Source organism: Saccopteryx bilineata, chromosome 4 (genome assembly GCF_036850765.1).
Source record: "Saccopteryx bilineata isolate mSacBil1 chromosome 4, mSacBil1_pri_phased_curated, whole genome shotgun sequence".
NCBI lineage: Eukaryota > Metazoa > Chordata > Mammalia > Chiroptera > Emballonuridae > Saccopteryx > Saccopteryx bilineata.
In genome coordinates, this window is record NC_089493.1 from 81932398 (window position 1) to 81948662 (window position 16265).

Here is a 16265-nt window from a genome sequence, read left to right on the forward strand (position 1 = left end):
GTGATAATCCTGTAGATTGACACCTGTTAGAAGGTGTTGGCCAGAAAAGGTACTAAAGCTAAGGGGCCCCCTGCTGCAGTAGTCACCCAGACTCCCAGCCTGAACTTGGACCGTCTCCATGCCACTCTGACCAAAGAGTCGAGAGGAGCACACCGACAGGGCCCTCTTAAGCTGTACGCTGGCACGCCAAAAGGATTTGTGAGTAGTAAACTGCCTGTCTGATTCTTGCAATTGACTTGTGTGTGGTTGTGTCTTTCCTCCGGTGGCAGCTGGTGTCGGCACTGATAAGTAGAATCCTCATAGCCACCTCAAGAGTAGTCTCGAAGAGTCTGCCAGCCATGCTAATAAGCGGGAGTGTCCCACTGCACAGGAAAGTCGAATCAGGAATGCCTGATCGAGTAGAGCTTGGGCTCTACTGGGACACCCAGTTATCTCAACTGTAAGATAGAGATGCATGTCTATTTCACAGGGTTATTAGATAATTATATGAAAAAATACAAGTGATAGCACCTTGTAAATCAAGATACTTGATCCCAATGTTAGTTATTACCAGCAGCCATAGTATTTGTCAAGTGAAAGAAGAAATAGTAAAACCAAAACAAAACAAAATTTTATGGTTTGCTAAACTTCAGGCTTATCCCTACTTTCAACAAAATATAGATGAACCTGAATTAAAAGAATTAGATTCTCAACTTCAAAATGCTATTCAGAAGATGAAGAGGCTTGATAAAATACTGGTGAAGAAACAATATAGAGAAAAAGAAGTTAAGAAACAAGGTGTAGAAATGAGAAAAAAGCTATGGGAAGACCTTAAGGTAAGAATTGTATAACCACATGCTGATATGTAAGAAGCAATTTTCTCTGTGATGAGTAAGAAAAGCATGGATGGTGGTAGTTTTTATTATGTGGTCTTTTTTAATTGATTTATTTTGGTGAGATAGGTAATGTTTCAGCATCCTAGATTTCAGGCACTGCACTGGCACTGACTGGTGTGATTGTTCCACAGGGACAACCCACTAGGCCTCTTGAGTGTCAGGCTGGGGCTCCTCCATCTCTAGAATGGAAAGGGTGTGATACCTACTTTCATTAAGTATGTATATCCACTTTTTCTTCAGCAAGCTTACATTTTGGAGATAAATCTACATATATACAAAGCTTTAACTTCCTGGTTCTCATTATTATTTGAGTAAACTTATTTTTTTTAAATGAAGTGAGAGAAAGGGAAACAGAGAGACAGACCCCTGTGTGCACCTCCACCAACAGGGACCCACCCTGCAAGCTCCCTATTGGGGAATGCTTGCTGCTTATCTGGGGTGTTGCTCCATTGCTTGGCAACCGAGATATTTTTAGCACCTGAGGCAGAGGCCTGGATCCATCCTCAGTGCTCTGGGGCCAACTAGGTAGAACCAACTGAGCCATGGCTGTTGGGGGGGGGGGAGAGAAAAGTAAGGGAAGGGGCAGAGAAGCAGATGGTCGCTTCTCCTGTGTGTCCTGACTGGGAATCAAACCTGGGACATTCACATTTTAGGCTGACGCTCTACCACTGAGCCAACTGGCCAGGGCCTATTTGAGTAAACTTTTGTGAACATGTGCTGTCAAGTGCTGGTCAAGATCTCTTTGGGACACTGTAAAGTGCTTGAAGCATGGGACCATTCTCTGCTTCTGTGTCAATATTGCCTTGGCTTCCTTGGCCCTCTTACTTTCTCTAGTATTGAGGGGTGAGTGTGGACCAGATATTGGCACTGACTTGATGTATAGTTATTGGCTCACACTTGAACTTGGTCCCTCAAAGGAGAGCACTTTTAAGGTGAGGAACATTGTGATAACTGGTTATTTTTGATAAACTTCTCCTTGATCAGTTGACTGACTTCGGAGGAAATTTCCCAGACAATAATATGAATTAATAACAAAGTACACATATACAACAAAATACTACTCAGCAATAAGAAATGACAACAGTGAAATTTACGACAACATGGATGGACCTTGAGAACATTATACTGAGTGAAATAAGTAAATCAGAAAAAGCAAAGAACTGTATGATTTTACACATAGGTAGTATATAAAACTGAGACTTATGGACATAGATAAAAGCAAAGTGGTTACCAGGTGGAAGGGAATGTGAGGGAATGGGGATGGGGGGAGGAGGAGGCATAGGGTGTAAAGAGGGACAAATATAAGGTGAAAATTAATGGAAAATTGATTTGACTTTGGGTGATGTGTATATAACGCAATGAACAGTTCAAATGCTATAGAAATGTTAACCTGAAACCTATGTACTCTTTTTTTTTTTTTTTTCATTTTTTTTTCTGAAGCTGGAAACAGGGAGAGACAGTCAGACAGACTCCCGCATGCGCCCGACCGGGATCCACCCGGCACGCCCACCATGGGGCGACGCTCTGCCCACCAGGGGGCGATGCTCTGCCCATCCTTGGGGGTCGCCATGTTGCGACCAGAGCCACTCTAGCGCCTGGGGCAGAGGCCAAGGAGCCATCCCCAGCGCCCGGGCCATCTTTGCTCCAATGGAGCCTCGGCTGCAGGAGGGGAAGAGAGAGACAGAGAGGAAAGCTCGGCGGAGGGGTGGAGAAGCAAATGGGCGCTTCTCCTATGTGCCCTGGCCGGGAATCGAACCCGGGTCCTCCGCACGCTAGGCCGACGCTCTACCGCTGAGCCAACCGGCCAGGGCCCTTGTACTCTTTTTGATCATTGACACCCTGTTAAAGTTAATTTTCTAAGTAGAATTTAAAAATTAAACAAACAAACACAAACAAACAAAAAACCAAAATGCAGTGCTTTAAACTAGAGAAATGGCGCTGGCCAGTAGGCTCAATGCATAGAGCGTCAGTCCTGTGTGTGGGTGTCCTGGGTTCGATCTCCAGTCAGGACACACATGAGAAGCAACCATCTGCTTCTCTTGCCTGTCCTCTCCCTCTTCTCTCCTTCTTCCCCTCTCACAGCCAATGGCACGGGCGCTGAGGATAGCTCGGTTGATTCAAGCATCTGCCCCAGATGGGGGTTGCTGGGTGGATCCCGGTTGGGGCACATGTAGGAGTCTGTCTCATTATCTCCCCTCCTCTCACTTAAAAAAAAAGAAACTAGATAATTTGTGTAAATTTTAAAAGAAAAAAATTAGTCTATCATTTATTCTTGTTGAATCTCAAGGCAAAGTTTTACTTGCTTGGAAATAAGAACTGTTACTGTAAACATAATAAAATGTACTAGTAGTTCTGAAATTGCAATCTGATTATGTACTTTTAGGTTACTCACTAGTTATAGAAATATTAAATAGAAACTTAAGAAACCTTAAGCAAGGTAATTATTATATAATGGTAGACATATATTCCAACTCTATTTGGGAATACTTGTTGACAGAATTTTGTGGTGACAGGAAACATTAATAGATTTACTAATTTTTAAAGGAATAAAAGTGACCTAAGTCTTCTTTATGTACCCGATTGGAAACATATGTACTATGTTGAAATTTAACAAAATATCATGTTGCCTTCTTTTTTTTATATTTAAATTTTCATTTCTCTTTCATTAGTCTGCAAGAAATAGTGAAACGTCACCAAGTTATGAGGAAATGGAAAATACAAGAAAGTTTCTAGCTTTGACTGCTGCATCAGAAGAAACTGTAAGTGAGTAAAATTGATTCATTTTATTTTTATCTCAGCGCAGAATATTTGGATTAAGGTAAAATTCCCATTTCAATTATTTTTTCTTTTTCTTTGTTTCACTCTTTTTTAGAGGAAATGATCACATTAGGTAGGATTATATGGAACTACTTTGAGCTTAGGTATGTTTCAGAGTTTCTAAGGGCTTGTATCTGCTCAAGGGTAGGGGAACAAGAGTGAAAAATTGGGAACTAGACAAAGCATGTCTTTGCCTTTACTTCCTAATGTGTCTTAGATGCCTCTGAACACCCATTTTAAACACATAGCCTCCTAACAGCCTCGGATCCTTCCCACGAGGTATTCCAGTCAGGCCTCTGCACTCCTTTCAGAAAAATCCATTACTGATTCGTCCTATTCCCTGTTCTCTCCCAGTCCTGCTTTTCTGAGACCAGCCAGCTAGTTTTGCACATACGTTTCTTCTTCCCCTCTTGTGTGTAAGTATATTTGTGATTCCTATCCTCCTCCTCGTTATCCTTTTTCTTCTTATACAGAAGAAAGTGATGAAAATTTAGGGATTGGTAAGCAGTTGGTATTTTTTGACAGAACACTTACATCACATAACCTGCATCACAGAAGTGGTCATCTAGTATTGCTTGGGCAATAGACTGGCTACAAGCAAGGGACTCTGATTTCTCGGAGAATCCTAGACTCCACTTGTCTTTTACAAACTGAATGTCTCACATTTTACAATCTCAAGAACCTGACCTAGGCTACTGTAACTCTTTAGCATGAGCTTTGATGTGGATGAAATTCCTTCAGGTTTGTTTCTTATCAGACTCAGCACTGAGAGCTCAGAATCTGCTTGGGTTTGTCTCCGTGCAGAGAGAATGATGCTGGCCAGTTTCTGCATATAGCCAGCTCAGTACTGTCCCTCCACAGTTCACGTCCACCTGGAACCTCAGAATGTGGCCTTATTTTCAAATAGGATCTCTGCACATGTAGTTAGTTTAGATGAGGTTATATGAAATTAGAGTGAGTTCTAAATTCAATAATTGGTGCCCTTCTAAGAAGAGAAGACTAATAGAAACACAGAGACACAATGACAGGGAAGAAGGCCGTGTGAGGATAGAGGCAGAGATTAGAATAATGTACCGTAGCAACAACCCAAGGATCACCAAGGATTCTGGAGCCACCAGAAGCTAGGAAGAGATGTCTCTCTCCCTCTTCCTCTCTCTCTTACTCTCTCAAACCAATAAAAAAATCTTTAAAACCCAAAGAGATAGGATTTACTTTAGACTACATTATTAGCTTAATTACACATTTAAAAAATATTTTTAACATGTGTAACAATAAATCATAATTATAACCTTATTCCAAAAGAGTAAACTTTTGGAATCTTTGGTTTAAGAAGGTATTATTAGCAGAGTGAAAGAAATGAATATAAATTCAAGAGTCCAATTTGACCACATAGCACTGATTTTTGTAAGTCTCATATTCCTACTATTACGACACAGCAGCATTTTATAAAGTGGTGTGAAACTGCTTATATCATTGAGATTATTTTGTTTCCCATGTCATTCACTGAACTTCGATTACTCATTTTAATTAAAATATAAAAAATGAATATTTAAAAATTATTTTTATCAAGCATATATACAGCCATAAATTTTAAAGTAAAATATTCTTAATAAGGCTTATTATGATAACAGAAATCTTATGTTGTTTCTCTCCGTGAAAGTTTTTTGTACCAGTAAAGCACAAATCCCTTATAAATTGTCCAGTAGATGGCAGCATCTAGTTAATATATATACTTGAAAAAAGTCTTGAAGATGTTAGAGCAAGGGTCCCAAACTTTTTACACAGGGGGCCAGTTCACTGTCCCTCAGACTGTTGGAGGGCCGGACTATAAAAAAAAAACTATGAACAAATCCCTGTGCACACTGTGCATATCTTATTTTAAAGTAAAAAAACAAAACGGGAACAAATACAATATTTAAAATAAAAAACTAGTAAATTTAAATCAACAAACTGACCAGTATTTCAATGGGAACTATGCTCCTCTCACTGACCACCAATGAAAGAGGTGCCCCTTCTGAAAGTGTGGCGGGGGCCGGATAAATGGCCTCAGGGGGCCGCATGCGGCCTGCGGGCCGTAGTTTGGGGACCCCTGTGTTAGAGCCAGATGTATTTGGACTTGAACTTTAAACACACATGTAAAACATACCCAAACCTACTTTCTACTTTTATTCTTACTTTTTACCTTTAAAAAGGGGGAGAAATTCTTAGGATGATTATTCTTTCTTTCCCACTCATTTCTTTACTTTTTAAGAATAACTTGACAAACTTTGGGCTGATATCAGAATGTCAACTTCCAACCTGTTTTCCAGCCCCTCAAACAGAAAATGCATCCTAGTGCCCTTCTCACATCACAAATAACCAATATCAAAGAACAAAAAGACAGAAAAGGTGTTTGTTGTTGAGTTGTTACTTAGTTTTACTGTAGGTACTACACACAAATGAAGCCTTGATGCCAAGAGAGAAATAAAAGCCATATTAAATTGATTTTGACCACATTTTGACTTCATAGTCCAGAGTTGATAAGCTCAGATTTATTGAGATTTTGGAGTAGACAGTAATTGCGCTTGCTAGAGATCTTGGCAATATTTTAAGTCTATACCACTACATTTTTGAGGGATCACTTTTTAGTTTTTCTAGAGAATGTTGTGAAAATCAAAATTCTTTACTATACCAGAAGTTATCCTTAGTTTTTAGCATTTATCTGATGGGTAGAGTTAGAATTCAGTACTCTGAGACAGACACATCAGTGATAGGGTTGTTTGTTATTGGTGTTTTCATAGAGATTATTTCTTTTTGCCTTTGTCACATTTGCCTCATGTTTCTAGCTCTAAATTTATAAGTGTGTATAAGCACACAGCAACAATGTATATATTAATCATGCCTCTCAGGATCTGTGAACACTTCTCTAGAAGTGCTTTTCTGTGAAATTCAGGTATATGATACTTCTGCTTTTGAATGTTAAGATTAAATATTCCAAGAAGAAATTTCTTTCTGCTCTGATTTGCAGAGGACCGAGGGAGGAAATAAAATAACTACGCTACCTGTACAGCTGAAAAATTGCAGTGTTTAACCTCTTGGATTCTCAGTATTGCCTGGCAGTTTTGTTTGCAGCCTCCAAAGTGGCTCTTCCAGTAGTGACTATGCATTGAACCACCTGTTCTCTCCTGCAGGTTCTTCACTCTGGCAGTCTTACTGTCTAGAGGAAATGTATCAACTGGGTGGAAATTTTTCCTTATTCTTTCTTTCTGTCTCCAAACTGCACTCTGATTGTGCTCCTCCACCCCCCTTTACTCCTACTTTAATTTGAGGGAAGGTGCGCTTCTAGAAGGCCAAAAAGTCAGTAACATCTCATGCCTTTCATCCATCTTGCTCTGACTCTGGACCCATCAATCACCTAAAATTTCACCCTCTCTCTTTTCTGGCTTCTTCCCTTCAGTTCTCCATGCTTAAATATTCTGGTCTTAAAACGGAATCAAAGAGCCTTCAAACCAACCAAACATACATATAAAAAACCTCTTCCCTCAGTTCTTCACCCTACTTCTAAACAGAAGCCATTCAATTTTCCTCTTTTCCTTAAAGGTCGGACTTCTCCAAAGTATCATCCACACTTACTTGTGCTACCTGGTCAAAGTCCAACTTCTTAATTCCTCAGTAGTTTGTATATTCTCCTATACTTCATCAGTAGTCTTCCTAAATTCTTAATCTGGTGACATACTTCCAATTTCTATCTTACTCGACAGCTCTTTAGCATCTGACACAGTTGACCACTCATAGAACAGTAGCATTTTTGCTGGATTCATTGTTCCCTGCTACCATGTTTCTCTGAAAATAAAACATCCCCTGAAAATAAGACCTAGTGCATCTTTAGGAGCAAAAGTTAATATAAGACACTGTCTTATTTTCAGGGAAACGGGGTAGATTGTTGTACATGGAAATAGAGTCACAAGAAATTCTTGATGGAATTCAGAGTTTGGCTGGTTATGCTGTTGTTTGTGATGACATGACTACAGTATATTAATAAATGTTGATTTTTTTGTTCAATAATAAATGTGAATTCTTGTTCATGGAAAAATAAGACATCCCTTGAAAATAAGACCTAGTGCGTCTTTAGGAGCAAAAATCAATATAAGACACTGTCTTATTTTCGGGGAAACACTGTAGTTCTCTCTGCCCTCCCCCACCCCTGTCTTTACTTCTCATTGTGGAAACCTAATCCTCCTTTCGCATGTTTTCTCTATCTTGGTTAATGGTTTCACCATCCATCCAGTCTTTGTGATGGTCAATTTGTCAACTTGACTGGGTTACAGGATGCCCGGATAGATGTCTGGTAGGCATTATTTCTGGGTGCTTCTATGAGGATGTTTCTGGAAGAAACTATAATAAAGTTTTTCTTATGTGAAAAACTTATTTAATGTGTTAAATTAATAGATTTAAATACTAAGTGTTTTATTCCTTTATTCAGGATTATTCTTTGAATTCAGTACCAAATTTGAATGGCTGAATTTATTCAGAATAATTTTTTGCATCTATATTTATATGTGAGATAGGCTGTGTGTGTGTGAGCGAGAGAGAGAAAGAGAGAGAGAGAAGGAGAGAGAGAGAAAAGAGAGAAAGAGAGAAAGAGAAAGAAAGAGAAAGAGAGAGAGAAAGAGAGAAAAAGAGAGAGAGAGAAAGAGAAAGAGAGAGAGAGAAAGAGAGAGAGACCGTGTTTCCCATGTATATGTCCATGGTAGTGGTGGGGGATGCGTGTGTGTGTGCTCTATCAGGCTGTGTTAACTTCATAGAATGAATGGGACTGGCTGGCCATTTTCTATGATTTGAAATAGTTTATATAACACGGGGATTATCTGTTCCCTAAAAATTTGAAAGATTTCACTGGAAGAACCATCTGGTTCAAATCATTTCTTGGAGTTCATTCTCTGACTCTTGGTTCAGCTTCTTTCATATTTACTCTTATATTTCAGTTTACTAGCCCCTCTCTGGAGTCAATTTTGGCAATACAGCCATGTCACTGAGATGTTAAAGTATCCATTTTATCAAGATTTTAAGTTTTACTAACATAAAATTTCATATACTGTAATATTTAAAAATAATAATTCTCCTTGTTTATATGCCCTATTTCGTATTTCTACTATTGTTCATGTTTTTTTTCTATTTTTAATCTAGAAATTTTTAAACTTAATTTTTTTAAGCATAATTTTAGATTTACAGGAAAATTTTGAAGATAGTACAGAGATTTACCATATACCTGCAACCAGTTTTTGCTATTACTAACATTAATAGTATGGTACATTAACAACAACTAACGAACCAGTATTGCTAAATTATTGACTAAAATCTATAACTTTTTTCAGAAATTTAGTATTTACCTAATGTTCTTTTTCTGTTCCAGGATCTCATCCAGGATCGTATATTACATTTGGTCCTCATATCTCCGTAGGCTTCTCTTGGCTGTATACTTTCTCAGACTTTGCTTGTTTTTGATGAGCATGGCAGTTTTAAGGCATGCTGGTCAGGTATTTTGTAGAATTTCCAGCAATTGGGATTTAAGTCATGTTTTTCTCATGATTTGACTATGGTTGTACATTCTTGGAAGACCACAGAGTGAAAGTGCCTTTCCATGATATCATCACATTATCCTACCAACGAAATTTATCACTGTTGATGTTAACTGTGATCACCAGGCTGAGGAAGTGTTGTCAGATTTCTCCCCTGTGAAGTTCCTCTGCTTTTTACTCCTTTCCCATACTGTCCTCTTCGGAAGGAACTAACCATGCACAGACCATACTTAAAGGAGTAGGGAGTTAAGCTTTATCTTCTTGAAGGCAGACTATTTACATATATTATTCTGGTTTATTGTGCATGGGGAATTTTTCTATTCTCCCAGTTTATTATTTATGTCAGGATAGACTTATGGATATTTATTATATACATACTTTGCATATAATCCAATAACACTTTACTTTGTTGCTCAAATTTTCCAGTTTTAGCCATTGGGAGCTTTTTCAGTTGGCTCTGGTGTCCCTTTGACATACTTCCATCATTGTGAAGTTTGTTTTGTTGTGGTTGTTGAGCACATTCTTCCTTTTTTGCATTACAAGGCGCTCCAGACTCATCTTCTGTATATCCCACCTGAGTCCTAGATTCAGTCGTTTTTTCCAAGGGACCCTGGGTCCTATGATTGGAGAATATTAAAAATCAAGATTTGGATGTTAGGTGTGCTTGTTACTACTGGGGAGCTGTTGATTTAGGCCCTCTGAGAAAGGACATATTTGTGTGTATACTAACCTGTTATGCACATATCTAGAATATTTCTATGTGTAACTATCTGTATCTATAACAAGATAAAAATGAGTTCATACTGATGTCTCTGCCTTTATTACCGCATGGGTCAGTCTAGCCTTTCTCCCTTGTTCTTCTCTAACCTTCACTCCAACAGTGAGAAACCTGGCTGTCATCACGGCCATATATTTACTTAATTATTCAATTCTACCATTTATGTTTAATGATATCAAAATTGTTATGTGTACCCCCATAGGACATAACTTAATCAATGGGAGTACAATGCTCATGTGCAGTTGCCTTTAGTCTTTCTCTATGTATTCCAGAGTTACTTGAGGTAAGCATGTTTTTATTCCATCCCCATTAGTGAAATTGTTTCATATATCTGTAACACAGGTTGTTTTGAGCGTTCTGTATCCCATCTGGAATTCTATGACATCTTAAATAGTTTATTGCAAATTTGCATATGTTAAGGTTCGCTCTGTGTGCTGTGAAGTTACAGGTTTTCAAAAAATGCATAGTGTCAAATTACAGTATCAGGCAGCATTCCCTGTGTGAATTTTAGTCAGCTTTCCCTTCTTTCCCAAAAACCCATAACCACCACTGATTCTATTGCTGTCTCTATTTTGCCTTGTCCAAATGTTTTGTAATTGGAATCATACAGTATGTGGTTTTTATAGACTTTTTTTTGCCCTCCACTTAGCAATATTCACTTAAGATTCATCCATGTCTTTCTGTGGTTTGCTAGCTGTTTTCTTTTTGTCTTGGAATAACATTTCCTTCTATGAATATCCCATGGTTTATTTCTTCACCTATTGAAAGATAATCTTGACTGCTCCCATTTTTTTGTGATTATGAATAAAAGCTACTTTAAACATTCTGTGCAGATTTTTCTATAGACATAAAATGTTGGTTTATTTAGGGTAAATATATAGGACCAGGACTGTTGGGTCATATGGTAAGACGAACTTTGTAAGAAACTGCCTATGTTCCAAATTGGCTATACCGTTTTGCATTTTGATCAGCAAAGAATTAGAATTCCTGTTGCTCTGCATCCTTTCCAGCAATTGGTATTTTAGTTTTTTGGATTTTAGTCATTTTAATTAGGTATAGAATGTTGTTTCATTCTGTCTTTGCAGAGCAGAAGTTTTTAATTTTAATAAAGTTCAATTTATAATTTTTAATTTCATTGGTCATGCTTTTGGTATTGGATATAAACACTTTATTACCATGCCTAAGGTCACCTAAATTTTTCTCCTACATTTTATTTTAGATGTTTTATAACTTTTTATTTTACATTTAAGTTTATAATCCAGTTTGAGCTAATTTATGTGAAAAGTATAAGGTCTGTGTCTAGGTCCTTTTTTACATATGGACATTCTGTTGTTCTAGCACCATTTATTTGTTGAAGAGGTATTCCTTTCTCCATTGAAGTAATTGCCTTGGCTTTGTTGTTAATGGCCAGTTGACTATATTTTTGAGGGTCTATTTCTGAACCCTCTATTCTATTGCAGTGACCCATCTATCTGTTCTTTCACTACTAGTACCGTGCTGTCTTGATTACAATTAGTGTTTTCTCTTTTTAAAAGTATACTTGCAGATTTTTCTTTTTATACCTATAAGAACCAGTTTTGAATTTCTTTGCTAATTTTTATTCTTATCTCTTATCATTATTTTTTTCATGAATTTGGTTTTTTTTTTTGAATTTGTTTTTTGTTTGCTTTTTTTTTTTTCAGAGAGATAGAGACAGAAAGGAAGGGGAAGAGGAGAAAGATGAGAAGCATCAGCCTGTAGCTGCTTTCGCTTTAGTTTTCATTGATTGCTTCTCATATGTGACTTGGCCAGTGGACTCAAGCTGAACCAGTGATCTCTGGTCAAACCAGTGACCTTGGGTTCAAGCCAGTGATCTTGGGTTCAAGCCGGTGACCTTTGGGCTCAAGCCAGTGACCTTGGGATCATGTGGATGATCCCACACTCTAGCTGGCAACCCTGTGCTCAAGCTGGTGAGCCCACACTTAAGCTGGCGAACTCAGTGTTTCAATCTGGGACCCTCAGTATCTGGGGCCGATTCTCAGTCTACTGCACCATCATTGGTCAAGTGTGAACTTATTTTTTTATTGTTTTTCCCAGCTTCTTCCATTGAGTTATTAAGCTTATTTTATTTTCTCTTCAAATATCTTATTCTGCTAAGGCGGCCATAAAGAAATACCCCAGGCTGGGTTGCTTAAATAGCAGAAATTTATTTTCTCACAGTTCTGGAGGCTAGATGTCCAAGTTTAAGGTGCTGGAAAATTTGTTTTTTGGTGAGGTCTCTTTTCCTGGCTTGCAGATAGCCACTTTTTCACTGTGTCTTTATATGACCTTTTCTTTGTGCACAAGGGGTGGGGGAGAGGGGTGAAGATATCTCTGCTGTCTTTTTCTCTTCTTATAATGCTACCAGTTCTATTGGATTAGGATCCTGCCTAGTGACCTCATTTAATTTAAAAAATATTTATTTGTGAGTTCCATCCAGATTTATTTTATTTTATTTTTTGAGAGAGAGAGAGAGAGAGAGAGAGAGAGAGAGATGAGAAGCAACAACTCATAGCCACTTCATTTTAGTTGTTCATTGATTTCTTCTCATACGTGCCTTGATGGCAGGGCTCCAGGTGAGCCAGTGATCCCTTACTTAAGCCAGCAACCTTGAGTTTCAGGCCAGTGACCTTGGGATCATGTCTATGATATCACACTCAAGCCATGGACCTTGGGGTTTTCAACCTGGGGACCTCAGCATCCTGGGCTGATGCTTCATCCACTGCTTCTCCACTTGTCAGGCCCTCATTTAATTTTAATTACCTCTTCAAAGGCCCTGTCTTGAAGTATAGTCACATAGGAGGTTAGGGCTTTGACACATCAATTTTTATAGAATACAGTTCATCCCATAACAATATGACAAAATCATCATTGCTATAAATTTGTTTCTGAATGTAGCTTTATCTCTATACTATATTCTTTGGTGTGTGGTGTTATCATTATTCTCTGTAAGTTGTTACTGTATTCTTATTTCCTCATTGATCTAATAGTTAATTAGAAAATGATGGTTCTTTCCTTTGTTCTACAGAATTTTCATAAATTCTATAGTTTAAAAGCTAATATAAAAATATATAATATTGAGGTTATTGTCTTGATATTTTGAATTTATTGAAAAAATTTTTTGGTCTAATAGCGTTCTCAATTGTAGGGGTCATTTGAATGTGTTCATTTTTGGTTGGCATAATGATGTGGTGGGGAAGGGCTAGTTCTCATTTATACAGGCAAGCCAGAACATCTGAATCTCCTCCAGGCCATAGGCCGGCCATGAGGAATTGCAGGGTTTGTGTGTATTTGTGTGTGGAGCGTGAATGAGAGAGTGAGTATTTCAGGCCCTGTCTCCCCTAACTTTGCCATACTGCCGTTGCTGCTTTGCTGCCGTCATGGGTAGTTTGAGCGTTTGTGTGGAGTCTCCGCCCAGAGCCCCAGGTGTCCAGTGAGGCAGAGCCCTGGCAGCTCTGGGTTTCCTCATTCTCTTTGGGGAACTCTGTCCAACTCCAAGGTCACCTCCAAAAGAATGTGTACCAGGTAGCAGCCTCACGCTTGTGTCACTTTGTCTACTCTCAACTCATTCCCTTTTAGGTCTTTCCCCTTTGTCTAGAATGGGCTTTAATTTCTTCCCTAGGTGGTAGCAAACAGCTTACATGATATCCTTCAATCTTCCTCTTTCAAGACTCATTAAAAATGGTGTCAGTCCTTCAAGTTCTGCTCTTAATCTCTGAGGAGAGTTTTTGTTTTTCCAAGATAAATGTTTGTAGTGAGGAATGTGAAAATATTTTCTATTAACTTCTGTTTTGATGTAATTTGAGACCTAAAGTCTCAAAACAAGCACAAAGAATTCTGAAATACTCTTAACCCAGGTTCTCCAAGTGTTAACATTTTACTGTATCTTTCTTTGCTCTCCCTGTCTTTATACCAATACCTATACCTAGCCCTGGTCGGTTGGCTCAGCGGTAGAGCGTCAGCCTGGCGTGCGGGGGACCCGGGTTCGATTCCTGGCCAGGGCACATAGGAGAAGTGCCCATTTGCTTCTCCACCCCCCCCTTCCTCTCTGTCTCTCTCTTCCCCTCCCACAGCCAAGGCTCCATTGGAGCAAAGATGGCCCGGGCGCTGGGGATGGCTCCTTGGCCTCTGCCCCAGGCGCTAGAGTGGCTCTGGTCGCGGCAGAGCGGCACCTCGGAGGGGCAGAGCATCGCCCCCTGGTGGGAAGAGCGTTGCCCCTGGTGGGCGTGCCAGGTGGATCCCGGTTGGGCGCATGCGGGAGTCTGACTGTCTCTCCCCGTTTCCAGCTTCAGAAAAAAATACACACAAAAAAACCCCTATACCTATACCTATACCTATACTTATATATACATATACATGTGCGTATACATATATATATATATAATTTACACACAAATGAGGAAATTAACATTGATATAATACTCTTATCCTATCTACAGGTTTTATTCAAATTTTGCCAATTGTTCCACTAATATCCTTCATAGGCAAAGCAAATCCCAGGCTATGTATTGCATTGAGTTGTCATATCTTTTTAGTTATTCTTTGTGTTTTATGACATTGGCATTTTTGAAGACGATAAGGCTGTTATTTTGTAGACTGCTCCTCAGTTTCATTTTGTTTTTTCTATGCTGTTGGGTTCAGGTTATGCATTTTTGATAGGAATCCCACAGAAGTGATACTGTGTCCTTCTCAGTGGGTCTCTCAGGAAGCACATGATGAAGATTGTCCCATTAATGGTGATATTAACTTTGATAATTGAGTTAAGTGTGTGTCAGATTTCTCCATTGTAGTTACTAGTTTTCCTTTTGTGCTGAGTAAGTTGCCACATGAAGAGGTACTCTGAGGCTGTTCTCCTGTATTCTTCAAACTTCTAGCCACTAGTTTTATCATCCATTGATGATTCTAACCTGGATCAGTTATTATTATGATGGTTACCAAATGGTTATTTTCTAAATCTATCATTTCTTCTACATTAATTAGTTTCTTTTCCTTTCCTTTCTTTCTTTTTTTTTTTTTAAACTAGAAGAACTTTCTAAAAGAAGACTTTTGGAATTCAGAAAATGCTATATTTTTCTTCTCAAGGAGTTAAATTCCTACATTGAGTGCTTGACTTTCAAAACTGTTGACTTTTAAATCCAAAGCTGAGCTCTGAGGCCTTTGTTTTAGGCTGTCCCCACCTTCTATCTGAAGCATGATAATGCAGAGACTATGGGTAAAGAGCCATAAGAAAAAGAAAAAGCCCCTAGGTTTAAAATCTTCAAATAGCATCTTGCTATAATGGTTTTTAGTATTGCAAGTTTTTTTTATTTTTGTGGTTTTATAGGTGCTTTACTGTATAATTGAGTGAAACTGTGATTAAAAAGGAGCTGTGGGATAAGATATAAATGTACAGTATTACATCTGACCAGGTAGTGGAACAGCGGATAGACCACTGGCCTGGGACACTGAAGTCCCAGGTTCAAAACCCAGAGGTCTCCAGCTTAAGTATGGACTCAGCTGGCTTGAGCGTAGGATCATAGAAATGACTCTATGGTCGCTGGCTTGAGCCCAAAGATCACTGGCTTGAAGTCCAAGGTCACTGGCTTGTGTCCAAGGTCGCTGTCTTGAGCAAGGGGTCACTGGGTCAGCTGGAGCCCCCAGGTCAAGCCACATATGAGAAAGCAATCAATGAACAATAAGGTGCCGCAACTATGAGTTGATGCCTCTCATCTCTTTCCCTTCCTGTCTGTCCCTCTAACTCTCTCTCTCTTTAGCTAAAATAAATAGATAAATAAATAAATGTAATACCATTTAAGTATATGAGGTAACTAACTTAAACCCATCATAAAATGGTGCAAAATTGCTGACTTGTTGAGTATGCTTTAAGGAATATTTAAGATCCTTAATAATAGTGATTACAAAAATACTAAAGTTTGACAAAATTGAAACAGACTTACAAATACAGAGAACAAACTGTTGGAGGCCAGAGGGGAGGGATAGAGGCCAGGGGATGGGGTGAAATAGGTGATGAGATTAAGCAGTACTAATTAGTAGTTACAAAATAGGCAGGGGGATGTAAGCACAGCATAGGGACTATAGTTAACAGTATTGTAATAACTCTCTATGGTGCCAGGTGGGCACTTGATATCAGAGGGAGCACTTTGTAACCTATATGAGTCTCTATTCACTGTGCATATATCTAAAGCTAATAAAGAATAGTGTTGAATGCAAACTGTAATA

General features: G+C 38.7%; 1 protein-coding gene across 3 annotated transcripts in view; it reads left to right on the top strand.

Moving 5' to 3' along the window:
* The window catches only part of FSIP1 (fibrous sheath interacting protein 1), a 285720-nt gene that overhangs the window by 28213 nt on the left and 241242 nt on the right, over window positions 1–16265 (top strand). For all 3 annotated transcript variants that reach the window (XM_066277143.1, XM_066277142.1, XM_066277144.1), the window contains exons 4-5: window positions 661–815; window positions 3545–3638. In XM_066277143.1, coding sequence (XP_066133240.1) covers window positions 661–815; window positions 3545–3638 — 249 coding nt within the window. The remainder of the gene's footprint in view (window positions 1–660; window positions 816–3544; window positions 3639–16265) is intronic.